Consider the following 26568-nt stretch of genomic DNA (forward strand, 5'->3'; position numbering starts at 1 on the left):
TAATGTGCTTGCAGTATAGCCTGCCTCTGTTATAATTTACTAGTGTATAAGTTTTTGTAATTAATTACAATTTTTCATTGACAATATCCGCAAGAATAGGAAATATATACGTCACAAATTGATATTAACTAGATTCAAAATTTCTGATATTCCTTCTGTCTAAATATCTTTTACTACTAAATATATATTCCATCAAAATATACATATTTTTAATTATCAGAGTGACATTGATCTGACCATTCTATTTTAAAATGAATAAAATGATAAATATATAAGATATTTTGTAGGCAGATTAGATTGAATATTTAAATTTAGAATGCAGAGCAACCAAATCTGACTATTCTTTTTTAAAACGAATAAAACGAGCTAATGATAAATATATTAGATATTTTGTAGGCAAATTAGATTGAATATTTAAATTTAGAATGCAGAGCAGACAAATCTGACTATTCTTTTTTTAAAACGAATAAAACGCGCTAAAGAAAAATATATTAGATATTTTGTAGGCAGATTAGATTGAATATTTAAATTTAGAATGCAGAGCAACCAAATCTGACTATTCTTTTTTAAAACGAATAAAACGAGCTAATGATAAATATATTAGATATTTTGTAGGTAAATTAGATTTAATATATAAATTTTGAATGCAAAGCAGACAAATCTGACTATTTTTTTAACGAATAAAACACGCAAAAGAAAAATATATGAGATATTTTGTAGGCAGATTAGATTAAATATTTAAATTTAGAATGCAGAGCAGACAAAAATAGATTCAGTTTCGCATTGTGCAGTATTTTACTCAGTAAAGAAAAGCGATACCTTAAAAACGTTTATAACTTTAACTTATTGGAGTGTAGCAATGTCGCAATTATCTGTTAATCATAAAAATTATTTAATATATTTTTCAGCGTTTATGATTTATTATTATTTAAAAAGGGTCTACTAACGAACCGAAAAGTTAATCATAAAATACATACATACCTATCACGCCTGTCTTGCATTAGAGTAACAACTTTGTTAAACTAGTAAAAACTTTGCACATAAGAAGTAGTCTTATTTTACTTCGGAATTTTTCGAATATATTTTTTTCCATCAAAATCAAAATTTACACTAACAACTTAATAAGAATATTATTGCATTATTAAAGTTTTAGTTTGCTAGCGGAGAACTTTTTAAATAACCAATCAGAAACATTGAAAATTGTTTAATGCTTTTTATAAATTGACAGACAACTGCGATGTCGCCATACTTTGGTGAAATAAAGTTATGAACGCTCTTAAAACATTATAAACTTTTTACGAGACCAATACTGGAGTAGTTTTCAAAAGGAATTAACAGAATCGGTATCTAAATTGTTAAAAATATATACATAAAATATACAGACGAAATTGCAAAGAAAAAAAAATTTAAATATCAATACATTAGAATCAATGTTTTATATTTTATCTATAATTGTAGATATAAATAATATTATATGTAAATTTATAGATTTGAAATTTTCTCTTTTTGTCACGCCTCTCTATATGTACCTATGTATGTATGTAAATCTATTTTATATAAATAAACTCGCCTTTAAACTCGATTCTAAACTGATTGTATTACAATATTTTAATGATTTTTTTAATACAAATAAAAGCGCAATAGAAGTGTATCAGAAGCTTCCAAAAGTCAAAATAAAATGAGATGAAAACTTAAAATTCACATAATAGATTCTGCATTGCCCTAGCCTTTAAAGGACTCCATAATCGCAAGAATTTATAATCTCGGAAAAATACATTACGAAAAATTGTATGTATTTTTCCGAGACGTCCAAAAGAATGAATAGAATATGAACGAACGAAAATACTTAACTACATTATCAACCGGTAACATAAGCTATGGCCGTGTAGTCCCGGTATAGAATAGGCCATAATTCCTTTCCCGTAGGTGTCGTAGAGGCGACTAGGGGCGGGCAAGGGATAGGCGTTCCTCTTAAACATCTGTTTAAACAGCCTGACTGCGGTTGACAATCCGCCTGCCAAGCGTGGCAATTACTGGCAGATCCCCCAAAGGGGGAGGCTTGTATTCAGCAGTGGACGATTAAAGGCTGATATAATGATGAAAGCTATATGTTACTTTAAAAAAATATATATTAACTAGATAATATTTATTATTATTGATTCTATTTTGTAATTTTATTTAAAAGTTTATCCAAAACGCCATTTTTAACTGCTTCTTGTACTACATCATTGATTTTTGTTTGCAACAAATCTGTTTCATCTAACATTTCGTGTACTGTTGTCTCTGGTAATATATCACCTTCTTCTACCATAACTTCATCTTCAAGAAGAGTGTTTACAACTTTTAATTCCACCATAGCTATTATCAAACCATACTGCATTGCGTCGTTGATTTCCTTTTCGAAATCTTCAATCGGATAAAGCGAATTTACATCTAATTCGTATAGTGTTAAAGTTGATTTTAAAGTATCGTAATATTCACTTTTTAGTTTCACAAAGTGTTCAGATCTGAATCTAGAATTTGTGCAAAGATATAAAAAGTAAATTATATCTGTCACTGGACTGGCATATCTTACTGCTTGAAAATCGATGAAACATACTCGAGTTGATTTGTCTCTCTGAAAATAAATAAGTAACAAATAATTTTATTTATATATACTCTGTTACTAGACTCTGTTAGGATACTTTGTACAAAAGTCGATTGCTTGGGTACCTCTGTCCCATTCGTGTTTCAACCGTGAAGCAGTTGTGTTTGCATGGCTGTGTTTCGACTTGAAGGGTGGGATATGGCGTGAATTTACTGGTTACAGAGGAATAACACCTAAGTCCTCGGGAGTGGCAACGCATTGGGGGTATCATGGGCGTAACAGTATACTCTGTTATGTCCATAGTACTGCTCATGTCTATAGACAACGGTTACCACTTTCCATCAGGTGGACCGTCAGCTTGTTTGCCATTCTAAGTTGTATAAAAAAAAAAAAAAAATACTGATAATCTATTATTTATCATATTATTTTTGCACCATATATGTTATGCTTTATATACAAACCCAAAAACATTTACTCCTTTCGGGTTCTCAAAGTTGACAGAAAGAAATCCCTTTAACCCACTGACCGCGTTTTTTTTTTCGCAAATTTTTCGCACATCGCTTTGACAACAAATAGCAACACGAGTATTTAGCTACTTAGCGAGATTCTGAGAAACAATATCAATCTAGCAAAACAAAGATCACGGGATAACAACGTCAATAAACATAACAAATGCGAGCACGTCGAAATCGCGGGACGCGTAAAATTAAACTAGTGGATACTGCACGCGGAAATCGCGGGATGGCCGGTCAGAGGATTAAAGGATAAGTCCACCTATGTACATTTTTATTATAACCTAATTTCTATAAGTGAATGTACAAAAGTATTTAAATAAATAAATAAATTTAGTGTAAATTACAAAATAATTTCCTCATTTTTAATACTATTATAATATACTGTTCATTTATAAATATGTATCCGTAACCAACAAGCGTGTATGAATAGATTGATGAATATGGAGGAAGCGAAAGAGGCCTGTTTGATTTGAAACGTTTGGCGTTCCATTGTCTCTCCCTACCCCAATGGGGGCCAGGCGTGACAGATATGGTATGTATGCACTATAATGAGCTTCTAACCACGTTTTCGTCCGTATAACTGGGACGTATTAATCGAATACAATAAATAGTAGACTATACCCCTTCTATCAGGTAAATGTATACCAAATTTCATAAACCTTGGTCAAGCTGTTAATGTACCTAGTGATAATAAACAAACATCATCATCACAACATAACAATCATCATCATATCAGCTTTTAACTGTCCACTACTGAACATTAGCCTCCCCCGTGGGGGGTTTAGCCAGTAGTTGCCACGATTGGCAGGCAGATTGGCAATCGCAGTTAGGCTTTAGAGGTGTTTCAAGAGGGACATTGCTGCTCATTCCTCGCCCATTCTTAGTCGGCTCTTACGATACCCACGGGAAAGGAAGGGGTGGCATATTCTATGCCGGGACTATACGGGCAACTCAACTCACATTCACTTGTATTAGTAAGGACTATACCCTGTGTAATTCTTTTTTATGCAACTTAAAATAGCTAACAAGCTGACGGCCCACCTGAAGGAAAGCGGTAATTCTCGCCTATAGACATAATTAATTAATTTCCTTAAAATCATATTTTATTAATAATTAATTACTAATTAATCATTATATGATTTTCATATCTCAATATTTATACGTAGTTTAATTGATAACAGATAACTCATAGACATCTCGAGATAACTAAGCGTGTGGTCCCGGTATAGAATAGGCCACCCCTTTCTTTCCCGTGGGTGTCGTAAGAGGCGACTAAGGGGGGGCTAGGGATGGGCAGCAACGTCTCTCTGAAAAAATCTCTAATCACCAATCTAATTGCCAAGCGTGAAAAATACTGACAAAACCCCCTAAGAGAGCGTTATGTTCAGCAATGGACAGTTAAAGGCTGATATGATGATGATGATGATGAAATTATTATCATTCACTTACCCTGTGTTTAAAAAGCATATTATTGATCCAACAGTCACCGTGGCAAAGTACGTTATATTTGCCAGGTTTCGTATATGCCCTCAAAATATCTAATATTTTCGGTTTTATCACAGATAATTTCTCTTTAGCTTCAACATCATTGACTAGCTTCAATGACGAATCATATGAGTCGAACATGTAATTTACTAATTTAGTTTTACTGAGAAAATTATCATCATACAAGAGATCCTGAAACTGAGATTTCACTTCGACGAATTCTTCTGGATAAAACTTTTCGAATATAAAAGATAGAGCGTGAAAATTTGCTAACGCTGTCATAACAGTATGTACTTTTGTATAATCCAATTCTTCATGTAACGACTGTCTAACATCAGGTGACCATCCATCTTCTATCAAATCTTCCAATATGATCACTTCTTTTTTTGTCTCTGCACACGACAACAAACATTCAGGCAAAACTATTTTATTGCCTAATTTATTATTTTTATTGTCATGTATTTTATTAAACACTGGCACAATATGTTTATAAACTGCCACTTCTCGTTCGTGTAATTTATGAAATAAAATTTGTCTTTCCGTATTAACCAATGTTTTAACTATAACATTAACAACGTTTCCTTCATTTCCAACATCTGTAATAGTAACTCTGAAAGTATTCGCCACATAACTTTCTCCTTTCCCGCTGATCAAGTCAACGTGATATCTAAAATCATCAATGGATTTTAATTTTGCTACATCGTTTAAGACACCGTGAAGTTCTATGCAGTTGAATTCGTCTGGTTCACTTATATTGACATCTAGAGACATTTTTTGCTTGGCCACAATATTTAACGCACTTGCTACCAATGTAAAGACGTATGAAGTAGTGTTTTTAAAGTACTTGATCGATTGAGATAAGGTTTTGCGATAAAGATTGATATTGCTACTCTTTATCTTTTTTTATACAAATATTACATGATAAAGTAACATATAGATCCAAATTAAAAAAAAAAATACTAACTGTTAACCGTGGTTTTGCTGCGTAAATTCATATGAAAGTATATATGTTAAACTGAGGATATTTGCATAGATATACACTATCTAATAGCTAGATGAATCGTTGAGTTTAAAAAAAGTAGTCTCGGAAACGATCGGTATGGAATTTTTTTTTAACAAATTAAAATTCGTTTTCTTGGCTAGTTTTTATTGAAATATTGCTAGTAAGTAAATGAATGAAGAATAGATGAGTATACTTTATTTGCAATATACAATATAGGGAATAAGCAATACAATTAATAAATGTAACGATACAGTTGTATAAGTACAGTCATTCATTTTCATTTAAGAGTTTCCTCTTGTCGGTACAACTAATTCATGCATCTTCCTCCAGCCAGCTCTATCCCAGGCCATATCCTTTATCTCTCTATACGACATGACGCCTAGTGTTTCCTTTATCTGTCCCATGTAGTTAATCCTCGGTCTTCCTTTTCCTCTTTTGCCCTCTATCTTTCCTTCTATTATGCTCTTAAAAAAATCGTCATGTCGTATAAGGTGGCCCAGCATTTTGCCTCTTCTATTCTTTATTATTTTAATCAATGTTCTCTTCTCGTTTACTTTTTTTAGGACTTCCTCGTTCGTTAGTTTTTCTGTCCAGTTAAGTACAGTATGGCGGTCTTATTGCTGAGAGCAATCTGTTCAAGACTGTTGTAAATTCCTAAGATAAGATAAATTATTTTTAAATATGATTTGAAAACTTTCTTTTACAAATATACATATTAATATTATGGATGTTTACTGGATACAGAGGAATAACACCTGAGTACTCAGGAATGGCAACGCATGGGGGGTATCATGGGCAAAACAGTATACTCTGTTATGTGCATGGTACTGCTCATGTGTATAGGCGATGGTTACCACTTTCTATCAGATGGGCCGTCAGCTTGTTTGTCATTATAAGTTGTATAAAAAAAAAAAAAAAAACAATCTGTCATCGAATGCATGTTTCAATTTACTTTTAGACATCGAGAAAGTTACCAACCAACATCTTTAGTGCTGGAAGTAATTAAAATTAATATTCCTCGTTTTTTTCTTATAACATTGAGGTGACAAACAAGCGTGCGGCCCACCTGATGGTAAGCGGTTACCGTAGCCTATGAACGTCTGCAATACCAGAGGTATTACGCGCGCGTTGCCGATTAGATGGATTATTTTTAACATGAATTAATAATTATTTTCTTTTAAATAATATTTATAACTATCGTAGACAATTTAAATATACATACATGACGTATTAAATGAAGTGAAGTCCTTTAAGAATTCTGATAACGAATGCATTTGAGTCTACTTTTAGATATCGATCTAGGTAATCGATAAAGGCATGAATGATAATGAGTCATGATGATCGATCTATACCCAATATAGAAGTGGGAATATTGTGTTTATATTGATTGTCCATTTTAAACTTATAATTAAAAATTTCTCCCATTGGCATTTTTTTTTATTATTATTATTTCAGCGGTTAACTGTCCACTGATAAGTCTTCCCCATAAGGGGAGTTTTCCCAGTAGTTGCTACGCTTGGCAAGCAGGTTGGCAACCGCAGTTAAGCTTTTAGAGATGATTTAAAAGGAGCGCTGCTGCTCATCCCCCGATCATAAGTTTTTTTTTTTTATACAACTTAGAATGGCAAACAAGCTGACGGCCCATCTGATGGAAAGTGGTAATCGTCGCCTATAGATATGAGCAGTACCATGGACATAACAGAGTATACAGTTTCGCCCATGATACCCCCCATGCGTTGCCATTCCTGAGGACTCAGGTGTTATTTCTCCGTACTCAGTAAATTCACGCCATATCCCACGCCATATCAAACCGAAACACAGCCATGCGAACGCAACTCACGGTAGAAACACGAATGGTACAGAGGTATCCAAGCAATCGACTTTTGTACAAAGTCTCCCTCTGGTAAAAAGTTCCCTTAGTCGTGTCTTACGACACCTACGGGAAAGGAAGTGGTGGGCTGTTCTATGCCGAACACACACAGTGACTGAGTAATATCTAAATATTCTGAGTATACTCTACTCATACGCTGAATAATCGTGTCATGTAAGACAGAGGGAGACATTGTACAAAAGTAGATTGCTTGGGCACCTCTGTCCCATTCGTGTTTCTACCGTGAAGCAGTTGTGTTTGCAAGGAATAACATCTGAGTCCTCAGGAATGGCAACGCATGGGGGGTATCATGGGCAAAACAGTATATTATGTTATGTCCATGGTACTGCTCATGTCTATAGGCGACGGTTACCACTTTCCATCAGGTGGGCCGTCAGCTTGTTTGTCATTCTAAGTTGAAAAAAAAAGACAATTTCAATAGTCCAAGAATAAAAATATCGGATTGTTCTTCGCTACGCGTTTTCAATGAGATGCCCTATCTAGATATTTTTAGTCTAGCAAATCGTTTAAATACCGTTTATTGTTTAATTGTATTTGCGAACAAACATTCAAATATTTGGATAGTGGGAAATTTGTTTGACAATTAATTAATCACTAGATGGTTGACTTAATTTAACAAACTTTCACATTTATTATAAATTATTTATAAAAACACCTCAGTAACCTATTTGAGCTATTGAATGGTTTTGTTTCTTTCTTTTATGCTAAATTCTCAATTTGAAAGAAAGCGACAAAACACTGTAATAGTTAAAATAGGTTTGTTGTAGGTTTTAGTTTTTATAAGAGGGTTTTTACCTTTCGTCTGAGTGACCTAAGTAGAAAGATAGATAGATACTCTTTATTGTTTCCTCCAAAAGATTACAATAGTAAACTTATTATAGATACAAAGAATTACAAGAAATGATCACAGTGAGAAAACAATGGGCGACCTTATCGCTGAAAGCGATCTCTTCCAGGCCACCTTTGGATAGAGAGGAGTAATTATAAACAGTTTGAAACAGAGGACACGATGGAAATTCTGTTATTTTTTAACTTTTTTTGAGTACACTGATCAATCAGGATTAAAAAACTTATTCTTCTCCATATCAAATGTTATTATTATTTATTATTCACGTGAAACATGAGATATGATACATATGTACATATGTATCTGTCACGCCTGTCTCCCATTAGGGTAGGCAGAAACAATGGAACGCCAAATGCTTCGATTCAAACAAACATCTTTTGCTTCCTCCACATTCATCAATCTTTTCATACACGCTCGCCGGTTACGGGTACTTTTAATTTGGTCCTTCTTCAGCACTTCGCCTATATTGTCGACATACGTCCATCTAGGGCGCCCCCTACCGATATCTCTATTCATTCTTGCTCGATAAATCTCTTTAGATACATGGTGTTATGTATGAAAAGCATAAGTACATGTTTCCCCGTACATATGTAGTAAATGTTATGTTTTTAACACAAATTTTATTTACATTATTTTGTTATGTTATTTCTGTATATCAGTGTTAATTTAATTATTTTATTCGCTCCATCATATTAATTAATATTTTAATTAATTTATTTTATTTTAACTTTAAATTTTAATTAATTAGTTTTATAAAATATAAATATTCGCATACCTACATCGCTTAAGGCAATTAATTAAATAGATGTCAAACTTAATACTACGTGGTATTTGTTAAACATTTTAACTGTTTAATACAAATAAACTTATTTCATTAATAATAAAATATAATAAAAATATTTTTTATTTAAATAAACTTAATAATAAACATTTGTAAATAGTTATTTTTTATAAATCTACCGCCCAGTTTGGAATGCAATTTCAACTGAGAAAAACAGACAAGAAACACATTTTTTTTTTTTTTTAATTAAGAGTTAAATTTCATTTCAACAATAGCAATACATACAATATTCAATACATCAATCGATCGATTATATCAAATTTACTATTTTATTTTGACATCCATATATTGTTTTAAATTGGTTACATTATAGTGGGTATTGTTACCAGAAGGAGACTTTGTACAAAAGTCGATTGCTTGTGTACCTCTGTCCCATTCGTGTTTCAACCGTGAAGCAGCTGTGTTTGCATGGATGGCTGTGTTTCGGTTTGAAGGGTGGGATATGGCGTGAATTTACTGGGTACAGAGGAATAACATCTGAGTCCTCAGGAATGGCAACGCATGGGGGGTATCATGGGTGAAACAGTATACTCTGTTTTGTCCAGGTACTGCTCATGTCTATAGGCGACGGTTACCACTTTCCATCAGGTGGGTCGTCAGATTGTTTGTCATTCTAAGTTGTATAAAAAAAATGCGAAAAAATTCATTTTAAGTATTAAATATTTAAATATAGGTACGTCAAGATAGGTACATTGTGTGCGTAAATATATAGGACGCTGACAAAAAAAGCGAGTCAGGTAATTTGACTTTGTTATAAAAAAAATACTTTATTAATATCACAATATTATATTGAAAGAAAAAAAGCTTTAATACTAAGTGTAAACCAAATTTCGTGACCATTTAGTTGAATCACGAGGCAACAAACAGACTTACACTCACATTTATAATATAAATAAGGATTTAGTGGAATTTTTATACCCAATAATACAATAATGTTAATCTGTCAGTCAACTCTTTTTTGTGTTTCAATTCAAATGTTATTTTTTGTTTGTCTAAAGCTTTGAAATACGTCAATCGTGTTTCATGCAAATAAAAATACGATATAGAATCCAATGAAAGCATTCAAATATTTGGGACCCATTATGTTTTATTTGCTTTTTTAATATTGTATCCGATTTAAACGTGATTTGTGTAGTGGTAGAAAATATTAGCAGCAACTATTTTTTTTTTAAATAATTTAAAAAGGAAATAATTACTCTGTTTGAGTCATAGATTGCTATTTTTTGTTTTTTCATGGGTGAAAATGGTATGGTAACCCCGCCTGCGCTAACGGTATACGCTGGTGGAGCACCAGTGAAGGGTGATAGATGAGAATGAAAACAGGCCAGTTAGCCCATCATGATGAATTCATCAGGAATTAACCATGATAGTTTCCAGGGGGAACCGCGAGGAGGTCGACCTGGTTGGGTATATTGCTAGCAATGGGATTCTCAGCCTCCATTACTAACAATTCCTTCCCCCCCCCCTATATAGATTGCTATTTGCTGTTCTATTACAGTTAATTGTTTTTATATAGTAATATTTTATATATTTATTTATTTAATACATTATGTGTATGTTTATATTAGTCTAAATATATGTTCATAATATATGAATATGTCAGGTATTGCTTTATTTTTCCTCTATTCAATAATGCACCGCCTACTTATTTCTCTGTTTGCCCAATGGTTATCTGGTAGAGAACACCGTCCGGTGTTAAGTCCGCCAAATGTACCTACCTACATAGAATTTTACTGTGCGTTAAAATTTAAATAAATAAATAAATATAGGAAAATAATAAATTGTAGAGAAATCTACACAGCATTAAGTTCTTCGCCTTTTGTATCAAACATTTTTTTGTAATGGAATTAATGGAATGAAATAAATAAATTAATAATTATATAATTATGAATGAAATAAAATATTAATCACAGAATACATTGTATATAAAGCTAGTATTATGTATATACATATATGTATTTACCAGAGGGAGACTTTGTACAAAAGTCAATTGCTTGGGTACCTCTGTCCCATTCGTGTTTCTACCGTGTAGCAGTTGTGTTTGCATGGCTGTGTTTCGGTTTGAAAGGTGGGATATGGCGTGAATTTACTGGGTACAGAGGAATAACACCTGAGTCCTCAAGAATGGCAACGAATGGGGGATAACATGGGCGAAACAGTATACTCTGTTATGTCCATGGTACTGCTCATGTCTATAGGCGACGGTTACCACTTTCCATCAGGTGGGCCGTCAACTTGTTTGTAATTCTAAGTTGTATAAAAAAAAGAGTAAACGCGGTAAAAAAAACTAATTTAAAAATAACATCTAGAAATATAATTATTTCCCGCGGTTTTGTTCACGTGAATCTGTACAAATTACATTCTAAGTTTAGATATATAACCTATCTTAGTACTAAATATTCGAATAAATATCTTAGTAAGAAACATCTTTATAAACTTTCACATACAAGCACTAGGTATATAAAAGAAAATCTGATTTTACCTAATATTTCTAACGTTATCTCCAACAGGTCATTGAACTACGGATCATCAAGTAACATCAGGGTGGCGCCAGGATCGCCTGGCAAGTCTTACTCTTGGAAGGAGAAGGGTTACACGAGCTGTAGTGCATCTTGTCTCAGTGGGGTGCAGGTATGTTAGAGTTAAGGGCCCAGACAACTGTCAAAAGATTACCACTAGTCTAAATTCATTTAGACTGCTGTATATCTAATTTATGTTTAATATGTATTTACACATTATTTGTTTAGCTTTTTTCTATACCGCAAACAATACTCTCTGTACGACCCATGACTCACTTGGTAGTAAATGCCTTATGGTGTTATGTCCACTTATATAATTTGCTACATGTATTCATGGAGGTAAATAAATAAATTAAATTACAACTGTACTTACGTTTATAGTCCAACCATGATCATCTTAATCTGTATATATTAATTGTTATATATAATTCTACTATATGTACCTTCCACTATGTATGATCTACTATGTCACATCCGCCATCTTTCACATTTTTACCTGTCTTCTCGGTATCATCAGTCCTAGAAGGAGAGCATCCCATTCTCCATCGTTTTGTACACTTACTTCAAGACCTCTCTTCTCCACTATCGCTGACATGCCACACAAACAAACATAGCCGGCCCACTACCACTTCAGTTTTTTTTTTTTTGATGGGTGAAAATGGTATGATAACCCTGCCTGCGCTAACGAGATACGCTGGCGGAGCACCAGTGAAGGGTGATAGATGAGAATGAAAACACTCCAGTTAGCCCATCATAATGAATTCATCAGGAATTAACAATGATAGTTTCCAGGGAGAACTGCGAGGAGGTCAACCTGGTTGGGTATATTGCTAGCAATGGGACTCTCAGTCTCCATTACCAACAATCCCATTCCCCCCCTACCACTTCAGTTGTCTTTAAAAACTATATACTGTAGTTCTTTGTCGATTCGCCTCATTCCAGATCATATCCCTTAGAGAAATTCCGAACATATCTCTCTCAATCTGTCATTATGAATTTGTTATCTGTTCGCAAATAAAGCATAAATTAGCAAGCTCTCGGTAAAACTCGATCGTAAAACAGAAATTCGAACCATTAATTACATCGGTTCATTGAACGCCTCAAAATGGGTTCAGATCAACGTTTAATCCTAGACAACTGAATATTAAGTGTATTTGTGGTATTATCTCATTTTATTTTTATATATATTCTTTATTGCACTTGTAAGTTACATATAAAATAATGTATTTATAAATATTGTGAGCAAGGGTGGACTTATCTCTGACAGAGATCTCTTCCAGTCAACCCAATACATTGAGAAAGCATTTCGTTAGCGGGCAGCTAAAGTGAAGCTTTTATGTGATTACTAGAAGCCTTTTTTTAATGGGTGAAAATGGCGGAGTGCCAGTGAGAGGTGATAGGTGAGGATGAAAAGGAAGATCAGTTAGCCCATCGTGACGAGTTCAACGATAAATTAGTCACGATAGTTTCCAGAAGGAACCGCGTGGAGGTCGACTTAATAGGGTATATTTATTGCTAGCAAAGGGGCTATTAAACCCTATTAATAACAATCCCTTTCCCCCAGATTACTAGAATTTAGGTATGGGTAATATGGGATACCGATTCGATATCTATATATTGGGTTCTTCTAGACGGATAAAAGGTCATCGCCCCTTTTTATATCATCCATATTGGATATCTATTTTCGAATATGTTAAAAGTTTGTTATCCAATATTATTTTTGGATAACACTCCTTTAACATATTCGTTATGGGCCCAGTATCTATATACTGGGCCCATAACGTCTATTTATATCCCATAATATCTATATATTGTAACTAATATATATATATATATATATTGCTTTATATTACCCATCCCTAGTAAAAGTGTAAATACCTTTAGTAATAACGTGCGATAACAGAGGAAGAATACAAAAGGTCAACCCTTTTTTCACAAACCAGTTCTCAAGGCTGAGTAATGTTCGCCTGAGCTCGCTGATACTTCGACCCTGTTGCAAGTTAGGGTTTCTTGTTTTTAAGATGAAAAAGATTTTTTTTGTTTTAGACATAATTGCCTCATCGTGATAAATTCCCACCTAGAATTAACCACGTTGCTTTCTAGGAGAGACTGCGTGGGCATCGACCTAACAAAGTATACTGCTAGCAATTTCCTTACCCCTACAATCATATTTCAATCGCAAAAATCTAAAAAGTTTACATAATGTATCAACCACACAATATATCATCCATTTCTTTTTATAGTATGTTATAGCGTTTTTTTTTTTTTTGAAGGAACTCATAATCCAGTGTGTTCGCGATGAAGATGGCAAAAACGCATCTCCGTATATGTGTGACCCTCTAACTAAACCTGAGAACCGAGTGAGAACATGCAACGACCACCCCTGTCCACCAAGGTAAGAAATATTCTAAAAACTATTTAGTAGAAGAGCCTAAGTCATACAGCCTGAGGAATTGGAAAGCTGAAACGACAAGGAACTGGCCACATAGCTCAAAGTACCAGCGACTGATCGAAAAGAAATGTTCTCCAGTAACAATTCTTGTCTAGATAATGCAGCAATATTAAATATCTTGCAGGAAGTCTAGGAAAAATGGTGGATTAGACCTGTTCTTATAATAGTCTATGGTTAAAGCCATGATCATCATGTAAATGATTGAAGTGATGATGAAATTATTCATCTGCATATGTCCCTAGATGGAATGACGACCTCAAATACGTTCCAAAAAGTTAGTGGGTGCAGATGGCTCAGGACCGTTCTTTATAGCAATCTATAAGGAAAGCCTATATTCAGCAGGATGGATACTGGCTGAGATGATAATAATAAGTCCCTCTTGAATGATGACTTCATACAGGCAAACGCAGTGTAGGACGACCACCCTCTAGATTTTTTTTACAAAGTGGATTCGAATTTGTTTAAGGTCGTGTTAATATCATTATTATGTTCATAGTGTTTTACTTGTCTATAGATAACGGTTACCACTTTTTTACAAATTGCATGAAAAAGATGATGTTTCACTTATTTGTATACGTATTTAATATACTTTCATTATTACAAAAATACCAGGCCAATCTTGATGAAGTATGGTAGAGAGAGCGTGAAGTTAAAGAATTAAGTCGAGACGTATTGCAGATTGTGGATCTTGTCTCGTCAAGGGATTTCGTTCTTTCGTTATTATTTTTTTTTTTTCGTTTTACAAAAGCTTCTATGTGACAGACTACCTAACGAGTATTATCTGTCCCCAGATGGAATTACACGGAGTTTTCACAGTGCACCAAATCTTGTGGAATTGGAATACAGACGCGGGAAGTTTCTTGTATACACGAGGTAAGAACGAATTGTTTTTATGCGACATCTAAAAGGAGAAGGGTCCATGATTTTATTTTTTTTATTTTGAGGCAATACGGCAGTAACTCGATTGATTGTTTATAATTCTCCATACAGTATGGAATTATAATTTATTTTGTCGTATCTATACCGACATCGAGTATTTCCAAACCTTCTAAAATCTAGCTGAAAGATAATAGCATTAATCCCGCCTTTTGCAACACATTTTACTGGTCGATGTAATTTAATTTAAATAAATTTATTATAAAAACAAATTATCACGTTTGATCAAAATTTACGACACAATCGTCGAACACATAAGAATCATAAAACAGACTAGATTTTTGACCGCTACTTTGTACGCGCAGATATTAGAAGTAGGAAAAAAAATTAAATGGATCACTTTTAGACAGCGTACCAAAATAAAACCTATACCAGTTGCTTAAGTTACACCTCTAGGAACACAACATTGGAAATTTAATTTAATTTAATGTAGTAATTTTTGCGTTATACTGAAACAAACATACAGACAGACAACATGTCTAAAAATTATTTTTTTTGGCTTCAATTACTCCTGTAGAATTCTCATACATACTTTTTTAACTACAGTTTTATTATATTAGTAAGATTTTGCTAAACCACACACACGCACACGCACACACACGCACACATACTCTGTATTTTGTAATTAACTTTGCCTAAGTTATATACTAGAAATAAGTTTTAATGTTAAGTTTATTCTTGGACTTTATATCTCATTATTGTTATCTGTGTATTATAACACTAATTGGTTGCCTTGTATTTGGGTAGTCCATGGAGATGGGGCACTGGTGACTTGTAACACAGGCTCTTCTAAACCTACCGCAAGCACCAGTCACTCACAAAATTGGTCTTCATATCAAATTGTACCTCAAGTTGTCACTTTATTCTACCTTTTGCGAAGAGAAAATAAACCATTCATTCATTCATTCTATAAATAAATAAATAAAGTTACGATGCAAATTTTTGCCAATGCCAAAAATTTATGTGACAATTTTAAATTCCCATCCAACTCCCCTGTAATAAACATCATTGACAAATCTAAATAATTCAAGACACTTCGATGGATTCGCCCTCTAGCGTGATTTGAATATTATTGGAATTGCTATAAACTTCGAATAGTAGGTTGGGTTTAATCCAAGTTTATGCGAATTGCGGCCAAGTGGAATATTACTTGAATCTACTCCACTAATATACAGACAGACTGTTATAGCTTAACACTCAGACAAAAGACACTTCTATCGTTATTATTTAGTATTTTTCCAACATATTAGATATTATTTGCTGATCCCTTCGAAGGATTATAGTAATCTTGAAGTTAGAAAAAGATAAGAAAATATGTATATTTTTTTTATACAACTTAGAATGGTAAACAAACTGACGACCCACCTGATGGAAAGTGGAAACCGTCGCCTATAGATATGAGCAGTACTATGGACATAACAGAGTATACTGTTTCGCCCATGATACCCCCCATGCGTTGCCATTCCTGAGGACTCAGATGTTATTCCTCTGTACCCTGTAAATTCACGCCATATCTCACCCTTCAAACCGAAACACAGCCATGCAAACACAACTGCTTTACGATAGAAACACGAATGGGACACAGGTACCCAAGCGATCGATTTTTGTACAAAGTCTCCCTCTTTGTCAATATCTCTTCAGAATCAGCAGTATCAATGTTTATTTTACCTGCTTTTAAATTTTATTCGCTAATTTTGAATCCCAAAAGAAAATACCAGAGGGTTTCTACCGTGAAGCAGTTGTGTTTGCATGGCTGTATTTCATTTTGAAGGGTAGGATATGGCAGTGAATTTACAGGGTACAGAGGAATAACACCTGAGTCCTCAGGAATAGCAACGCATGGGGGGTATCATGGGCGAAACATTATACTCTGTTATGTCCATGATACTGCTCGTGTCTATAGGCGACGGTTACCACTTTCCATCAGGTGGGCCGTCAGCTTGATTGCCATTCTAAGCTTATTAACATATAACGTAGATTCTATCTAATTTATATATTAATCAACGAACTTCAGTGGGCATTCATTGTTATAGTTTCTATCACATACACCTACTCTAACTTGCCTTACTTGCTTTAGACTTATAATTTTCGTTTATATAATTAAAATCCGTTTTTGGCTGTATTTATAAGAGACTTAGCATGTAAGTTATTATTTAAGGGCTGTCGATTTATGTATTAAAAAAAATAAATAAGTAAAAAAATATCTTTATTGACTAGTTCTTCATAACAAAGGGTAATCTACCTTGAAGAGCAGACGATTGAAGTAACTGTGTACTCACAGGACTTAATTATTATATTTTTGCATTGGCAATAAACACATTTATTATTAATAATAATAATGTGTGTGTGTGTGTGTGTGTGTGTGTGTGTGTGTGTGTGTGTGTGTGTGTGTATGTGGATGTGTATATATATGTATAATATTGTGTATAAAGTAAAAATTTGCAATTGCTAATATGTATATACTACGCACCATAAGATTCCCCTTGTACTTCGTACCATTTTAATAGGGAACTCTAAAAGATTTAATATCAGAAAGATTTTCTCAAAATATTAAATAACAATAGAGATGTCTTCAAAGAACAAAACCATACAAAAATATTATTTTTTTACAAAAACACACTCTCATAGGAGGCTTGCCTTGCCATTTTTCCTCAAAGTCTTGATAAGGCCTCATTATTTTTCTTCAATTACTCTTGAAATATAAATTTTATTTCACTCAAACAAGCACCCAATTTATGAGCAACGTTATTTAGCAAGACTACACTTCGCATAATTTATCCGCAGTCGACGTTCAAAAATGTATAAAAATATATTAATTTTAAAACTACTCTTTACAGGTTAATATTTATAATAATAAAGAAAATGTAAAGAGAATATTTAAAATGCTATTAAATTAAAAAAGTATATTAAGGTTTCATACTCAAGAAGCTTAGTAAGTATTTCATAGGAAATATAACAGCTGTACGTACTTCAGAATTCGTATAAAATTATAGAATCGAAACCTATATTTTTTTCATTAATTTAAGTTTCATTACACTTTATTAAAAAAACTTTGACTACCATATTCATCCATTTTTAACCGACAGCAAAAGGAAAGATGTTCCGAATTGGATTGTATTTTTTTACGTTCGTTACCCCACAATTCCGTCAGTTTTTTTTTTTTTTTTAATGGGTGATAATAGAGTGTTGACCCCGCCTGCGTTAACGGTATACGCTGACGGGGCACCAGTAAAGATGACAGGTGAAGACGAAAAGGCAGATCAGTTAGCCCATCATGACAAATTCCACTAGAAATATCCATGACGATTTCCAGGGGGAACCGCATGAAGGTCGACCTGATAGGGTATATTGCTGGCAATGGGTCAATTAAACCCCTATCATTAACAATCCCTTTCCTCTCAACTCCGTCAGTTGTGAACCAATACGGAAAATTCTTTTTCTATCTAAAAAGTTTACAGATTATCTCATAAAAAATTATCAAAATCGGTTTAGTGATTTAGTTCTGAAATAAAAATAACTGATTTTGTCGGAATTAAAGCTGTTTTTTTTTATGGGTCACAATATTTAATTATTCATTCCATTCCGTAATCATACACGCGCACGTTCTGGAGAATCTTGACTCCTCCTCAAAAGACACAAAATTCTGTATTATTATTCCTTCTTTCACCAGGTGACTAGAGGTGGCACCAACACAGTAGTGGTACCAAACAGTATGTGCCCCCAACCACCGCCCCCCGACCGACAGTACTGCAATGTGCTGGACTGCCCAGTACGGTGGCATACGGAGGAATGGTCCAAATGCTCAAAAACATGTGGTGGAGGAGTGAAACAAAGAAATGTAAGTATTTTTTTTTTAATTGATGATAATTGGAATGGTAGCCCCGCCTGCGCTATCGGTATACACTGACGGGGCACCAGTGAGGGATGATAGGTGAGAATAAAAGCAGGTCTGTACCCATCGTGACAAATGCAACAAGTATTAGTCACAATGGTTTCCAGGGGAACCGCGTGAATACACTGACAATAGGGCCATCAGGCATTCCTTTCCCCCAAATATAAGTATTGACTTGCTGAATACTATCGTGTAGTCCCGACATAGAATGAATCACTCGTTCCTATCCTGTATGTATCCTAAGAAGAGACTAAGGGCACTTAATGATCAGGGATCAACATGGAACGTTATCAACATGGATCAGGATGGAACGTTACTTACTGTTTCTCTTCAAGCATTACAAAAGCCAAATAGCGATTGCCAACCCGCCTGCCAAGCGTAGTAACTATTAACAAAACTCCCAATCTTTGGGAGAGTTCTATGTTCAGCAATTAACGGTTAAAGACTAATTATATTGTTATACTAATATACTATTTAAATAATAATAATAAATAATAACTTGGGATCGCAAATCTGATGACCTACCTGACAGCTCTATAGACGATGTCTGTTCTGACAAGGCGTAACTGCTGAGCAAGTGATTGTTTATATTTTATCTCATCTTTCATTTAAATCAAATTTCATTCAAAAGTTTCATATCTACAGAAATCGATGGCAGGATCTTAAGCTGTTACCACTACACAAGTCTTTCTATAATTAATCTTCACTTAACAGGTACAATGTAAGCAGATTATGGCACAGTCCCACGTGGTGGAACGGCCGCCAGCCTCGTGTGGATCCCCTCGGCCGGCTTCCACCAAATCCTGCAATTCGAAACCTTGTTTACTGGATACATCTTCACCCGAAATCTCATTAGCTAACTCTTCGTACATACAGCATGATCCGAAGAAGAAAAAGGTTAGTATATTTATAAAATGAGATAGATGTACCCATACAGGTAACTTTATACGACCCTGATAGAAGAAATTTGCTATTTTGTAAAAGAAAAATTTCTTAATTCGTCTCCTGTGAGCTCTAAGGTTGTCAAACTAGCTTCCTACCAAGGTTTTCTCAAAATATTTATATATTTATGCAACTTAGAATGGCAAATAAGCTGACGGCCCACCCATGGAAAGTGGTAACCGTCGCCTATAGACATGAGCAGTACCATGTACATACAACAGAATATACTGTTTCGCTCATGATACCCCCCATGCATTGCCATTCCTAAGGACTAAGGTGTTATTCCTCTGTACCTTGTACACTGTCATACTCTTCAAACTGAAATACAGCCATGAAAACACAACTGTTTCAAAGTTGAAAACCGAATTGGGGCAGAGGTACCCAAGCAAACGACTTTCGTACAAAGTCTCCCTCGGGCAGTTGTATTTAATAACATTCGCCAATGATTTAAAATGTTAAAGAATTTGGCAATCACCTATAAACATGAACACCATAAATATCATTATAATACACTATGTACGAACATGCTACTTGTAATGTGAGCACAAAGGTTTTTCTTTTATGGATGGTAAAGGAAGGTAATGGAATGGTAATGGCCTGTGCCATCGACATACGCTGGCGGGACACCAGTGAGGGATGATAGGTGAGAATAAAAGTAGGCCAGTTAGTCCGTCGAGATGAATTTCGCAAGAATTAACCAAGATAGTTTCCAGATCCGCGTTGATCCGATAGAGTATCATGCTAGCAATGAGGCTACTAGAGCCTTTTTACTAACAATCTCTTCCTCCCCAGACACTAAGGTTTTGTAACTACATTATAAGTTCACAGTCATATTCAATTCTTTGCCGTGTCATGCCACCCCTTCTTTTCCCGTGAGTATCATAAGAGGCAACTAAGATAACTTAATAATCAAGGGATAGTCACCAGTGTTCCATTTAAAACATCCTGTGAACATACCTGCCAAGCGTGGCAACTACAGGCAACCCCCCTCCCCACCCCAGAGGGATCTGTTAAGCAGTGCACAATTAACGACCGATATAATGATGATGATCCAATTCTTTACAGTGAAACACAGCTTTATGGTACGAGACACATTAACGAGATAGTGAGACCAATACCAAACCATTCTTATACAAAATCTCTCTTTGATTTAATTCCATTTAATTACGATAAAGATCTCTTTAAACCTCAAAAGATAAATTATTACATATTAAATTGATGCATTCCTTTGAATCCAATAAACCACTGATAGTCACCAGTTCTGAAAACTCTTTACAAATATAACTGCAGAGTTCTTGTCTCATTTAATTTCTAGGAACAGAGAACGTAATACGAAGACAGACTCCAACTGTGAAATGTCCTAATTACTCTTCGCTTTAAAGATAAATCTTACATTTGTAACGTAACCTTATTTCAGAATTACTCGGTGAAATCAGAAAATTTCTAATTAATTAAGAGGACTACGCCAGGGAGGATTTCTTGGTATCTCCGTCTAATATTTTTAAGCTGCAAATAAAATGACCCGTGGAATCCTGGGGCATTTATTTGATTTGGAAAAAAACAAATATTTTATTTGGAAAGTCCTCGAGCTCTTAGTAATATGATCTTGCATTTTTTTAATACTTCCATTCCAATGTTTCTTTTGTCAGTTGATTTCATTGCTATTGTGTGCAAAAAATTTTGCTTGACTAAAATTAATTTCCCTTTGCAACCGACTTTAAAAAGATGGAAGCTCCCAAATTGGTTGTATTTTTTTTTTTATATTTGTTACTTGAACGAAATAACAAACATAAAAAATACAACTGAATTCAAATCCTCTATCTTTTTGATGTCAGTCGAAAAGTATACCAACCCCTTCAACAGTCTAGTATTTTGTGAATATATAATAACTTCAACTTGTTAAAATTAAATTTTAAAATTCAGGTCACGGTCAAAGTTGGCGGGTCGGCAACGATATTTTATGGAACCCAAGTGAAAATCAAGTGTCCTGTGAAAGGATATAACAGAACCAAGATACAGTGGGCTAAAGATCACCAGATTATAACGAAGTCGAAGAAGTACAAGATTTCTAAAAAGGTAAGACTTTTTTTTCTATAGACAAAGAGCATTAGGCTTAGTTTATTTATTTATTTCTTATTGCATTCCATAATGTGGTCGGTAGATAACATTTCAACTCCAATTTCAATTATGGACCCTGTTGGGTACAACAAGTAAGAGAGAGAAGTTAGTTTGCTAAGATAGTCAGTAGTGCTTTTCCTAAAATTTATTAAAAATCTGACTGGGAGTTAAACCGAGCTCTTTAATTACAATTGAGACTTAATTAAGTACACATGGTGAAACGTGTTCATCTCCCAGCCACAAGAGATTTTAGAGTATATATGGATTTGGGCTTAGTGATTTACTAAAACTGTTAGGTTAGAAATACGTTTCTTAAATTGATCTCACTAAGAATCGAACCGTGACCTTTAATTATAATTGAGACTTAATTAAATACACATGATGAAACGTGTTCATCACTGAGCCACGAGGGATTTTAGAGTACCTATATATAGATTTGGGCTTAGTGGTTTACTAAAACTGTTAGGTTAGAAATACGTTCTTAAATTGGTCTGTCGAAGAATCGAACCGTGATGTTAAATTACAATTGTGATCACCTCTGAGCAACTAGAGATTTTCGGCATATGTGGGTTAATGTGTTATAAATTAGACCATTTATATATAATTTTAATTCACAATTTTGCGGTAGCAGTACAAGTATTCTGACTTATAAAGATGATCCTAAATGGTTTTCCTTGCCTCTTTTCGGTTAGAAAACCATAAAATATCATAATCATAAAATTCTAGATTCATTATAAATGCTTTAAAGAACTTTTACTGCATCTAATCTCTCAAAAGTATTAAGATCTTCAAAAGGAGAGTCTGTAATATTAGAATTTTAGTACTTTCACTACTTACTAAAGACTTAAGTGGAAAGAGGTAGGTGCACAACTTGCGCAGCTAGTAACAGCGAGGTACTTTAGCAGTATTTCCTGGCACACGTTTTATTAATCTTCTCAAGCTTTACTTGTAAATGAAAACTTGGTTGCAATCTCTCTCGTATAGACTTTCGCTCAACATAGTTTTTTGGATAGATGAATTTTTATACGTATATTATATAGAAACATTTATTACGAACGAACAAAAAAGATGAATAATCCTACACTATTAATATCATAATTATTTTAGCCGTTGATTGTTCACCTTCTTATGGTTATACAAACTATATTTTGCAAGAAGTATCAAGATTCTCCGAAACTGGCGTGCATGCACTAGGAAATTTATCAAAATGCAGGAATCGACCAGAGGCCTTTAGCGTTCAAGTATCACTGTCTACTCTGCAAGAGACTTGATGTAGGGCTTTTCTAACCTGCTCTCTTTTATATACCTTCTCTTTCCAACACAGGGCGCTCTCCGTATTACATCCCTCTCACTCCGAGACCACGGCGTCTACACCTGCGTTGCTGGCAGGTCCAGTGCTAACCTCACACTTCTCGTGAAGCCGCGACCCGGCGAGTTCATATCAAGTGAGGAAATTGAGAGACACAAGGCATTGGACGAGCCATCTTCCCCGCTTGCGGACAGGTTTGTCAAAATGTCTAATTTATAACAAAATTTCCTTCTGATGACAAATCAATCAATCAATTGCTGGATACCTCCATACCACATGGGTTTCTTCTGTGAAGCAACTAAACTTACCGAACAGAAGTACAGCCATGTAATTCGGTTTGAAATATGAGATACGGCAGTGAAATTACAGGGTACGGAGACAATATCCTAGTCCTTAGGATTGACGACGTGTGAGAAATAATATAAAAGTGTATTCTGTAAAATTCAGGGTGCTGCTCATAACTATAGGCAACGAATGTTTAAAGGGGAACAATGGAATGTTAACCGCTTCCTACACTGTCTGTATACCCTAGAAGAGCAGCAGTAACGGGTAATAAGTGAGGATGAAAGCAAGTTAGCCCATCGTGACAAATTTCACAAGAATTAGCTAAAACAGTTTCCAGGAGAAACCGCTTGGAATTTCACCTTATGGAGTATAATGCTCCCATCCCAGATTCCTATTACTCAAAATCCTTGTCCCCCTGTAAGTGACAAATACCATATTTCATCAGATGGATCTTTTTTTTTATACAACTTAGAATGGCAAACAAGCTGACGGCCCACCTGATGGAAAGTGGTAAGTTTTATGGACTTGAAATATACTGTTTCGCCCATGATATCCCCCATGCGTTGCCATTCTTGAAGACTCAGGTGTTATTCCTCTGTACCCAGTAAATTCACGCCATATCCCACCCTTCAAACCAAAACACAGCCATGCAAACACAACTGCTTCACGGTTGAAACACGAATGGGACAGAGGTACCCAAGCTATTGACTTTTGTACAAAGTCTCCCTCTGGTAAATGGATCTTTGATTTATTTGCAATTTTATGATTTTATTTATGCAACTTAGAATGGCAAATAAGCTTAAAATTGCATAAAAATTATATTTTTATTATTTAATGGATCCTTTTATACTTGAAATAGCATACCAGCCAGCTACCTGATAGATAATAATCTACGACTTACCTAGTGTTTTTTCAAGACATTTAATCGAATATTAAAAAAATTGAATAAAAATAAATATAAAAGAGGTCTATAAAATATGGTTTTACAAATTGACAGTATATACGTCAGTATCACCTAACGCTATCACGGCCTAACTCATGTAGGGGTATTACGCCTCCACTCTCAAGGCACAACTTATATATTCCACCTACTCACTGTTATATGTCATACTAATTATGCCAGTCTCCAAAGGATTATTTACACAACTGCCCAAAAAAGGAGTATAATGTTTTTATGGTTCATATATGAATCTTTATTCCATCATAACAACTAACCGTACTAATTAAAAAAATATATAAAGTTTTGCCCTTCAAATTGAGATATTAGCGCAAAAGAAGAAGACAAAAAGTATTTAATAGTTAAAATAGGTTTAGAAAAAGATTCACGTTATAAATAAGAAGGCATATGTCGTCACCTCTATGGCAAATTTACGAATCTGCAGTATTTTCAAATTTGACATTTCTTTAAAAATCTACATTTTGCGTCATACTACTTATTGTGACTTAGTTTCAAATTTCTATCTCTAACGGTTAAAGAAATCGAGTAGCCCGAATCTCCATATTTTTGTGATATACCCAAAGTAAACTTACTTAGCATATTTTTATAGTATTTTTCTATAATAAACACTTTAATTTGAAAATTTCAATAATTATTTTATCAATTTTTCAATCCTGATTTAGTTATTTTATATTAATGATTATTTCAAAACGTTCCCCTGTAAAATGTATCTTTTTCAATTTCGTAAGTTTACCATAGAGGTGACGATATCTAAAGAAATTTCAATGTATGAGTTTTTATTAGAATCTTTCCATCACCACGAGTACTATTCATTTGAACAGTACTTGTGGTAAAAAAAATATTTATATATATATAAAAAAAATATTTATTTTTTATACAACTTAGAATGGCAAACAAACTGACGGCCCACCTTATAGAAAGTGGTAACCGTCGCCTATAGACATGAGCAGTACCATGGACATAACAGAGTATACTGTTTCACCCATGATACCCCCATGCGTTGCCATTCCTAAGGACTCAGGTATTATTCCTCTGTACCCTGTAAATTCACGCCATATCCCACCCTTCAAATCGAAACACAGCCATGCAAATACAACTGCTTCACGGTTGAAACACGAATGGGACAGAGGTACCCAAGCAATCGACTTTTGTATAAAGTTTTCCTCTAGTAAACAAAATAAAGGTATACTATTTTTAGGTGCCCCGCTAGTGTTTACAAATAGAACAAATGGGCGACCATTTTCACGTCTTAACAAAAATAACAACGTTCATTGTTTGTTTACAGCAGAGCAGACGGCCGGTACCGGGCCATCATTGGCGGCACATCGGACGACCAATCCCACGAACAACGGCCGGGGGACCAGAGGAAGAATTATAAAAACAGACAGAGAGGTAAATGATTAAAATAATCCTAGTACAAATATGGACAAATAAGGAGACATGAGAGGTATAGCATAAGTGGGAGATCGTTCGCGGTCGTCGCTGAAAAACCACTAGTTTCATTGTTTCATTACTTATTCGGTTGGGCGGAAGCGGTGCGCGGTGGATTATATCGGCGAGCGCACGGTGTTTCGTTCCAAGCGTGCAGAGGCGTGACGAGAGAGAGGTGGCGACGTGGCGGCAACGCTCGTCGCCGTACAACTCCCGGCTTGATCCGGTTCGAGGACACTGCCAGGCGGGTAGTTTGACTGGGGCGGTACATCTGTCAAAGAATAACGCAGGTGTCCTAAGGCCAGCTCAGCGAGGACAGAAACCTCGCGTGGAGCAAAAGGGCAAAAGCTGGCTTGATCCAGATGTTCAGTACGCATAGGGACTGCGAAAGCACGGCCTATCGATCCTTTAGTATAAAGAGTTTTTAGCAAGAGGTCCCAGAAAGGCTTACATTCAGCAGCGAACAGTTAAAGACTGATATGATGATAATGGTGTAAGAATATTAATTTATTAATTCTTCTGTAATAAAATCCATCTTAATAAATAAAATAAACCAA

At 34.6% G+C, this 26568-nt stretch overlaps 2 protein-coding genes across 7 annotated transcripts in view; one reads left to right on the plus strand and one right to left on the minus strand.

The window, feature by feature from the left end:
• The window catches only part of LOC113510427 (protein madd-4), a 496544-nt gene that overhangs the window by 452101 nt on the left and 17875 nt on the right, over positions 1–26568 (plus strand). For 5 of the 6 annotated variants that reach the window (XM_052902081.1, XM_052902084.1, XM_052902085.1 and 2 more), the window contains 8 exons: positions 11680–11800; positions 13962–14083; positions 14932–15013; positions 18747–18914; positions 19683–19865; positions 21834–21986; positions 23353–23531; positions 25866–25972. In XM_052902081.1, coding sequence (XP_052758041.1) covers positions 11680–11800; positions 13962–14083; positions 14932–15013; positions 18747–18914; positions 19683–19865; positions 21834–21986; positions 23353–23531; positions 25866–25972 — 1115 coding nt within the window. The remainder of the gene's footprint in view (positions 1–11679; positions 11801–13961; positions 14084–14931; positions 15014–18746; positions 18915–19682; positions 19866–21833; positions 21987–23352; positions 23532–25865; positions 25973–26568) is intronic. The other variant, XM_052902083.1, reaches the window with a different exon arrangement.
• On the minus strand, positions 1490–5390 carry LOC113510319 (uncharacterized). The gene is made up of 2 exons (XM_052902088.1): positions 4552–5390; positions 1490–2617 (listed from the first exon to the last, which is right to left on the minus strand). The coding sequence occupies exons 1-2, from the start codon at positions 5356–5358 to the stop codon at positions 2162–2164; spliced, it is 1263 nt and encodes a 420-aa protein (XP_052758048.1). The 5' UTR covers positions 5359–5390; the 3' UTR covers positions 1490–2161.

This window comes from Galleria mellonella, unplaced genomic scaffold (assembly GCF_026898425.1).
Source record: "Galleria mellonella isolate WM207_F2 unplaced genomic scaffold, CSIRO_AGI_GalMel_v1 utg87, whole genome shotgun sequence".
NCBI classification, from domain to species: domain Eukaryota; kingdom Metazoa; phylum Arthropoda; class Insecta; order Lepidoptera; family Pyralidae; genus Galleria; species Galleria mellonella.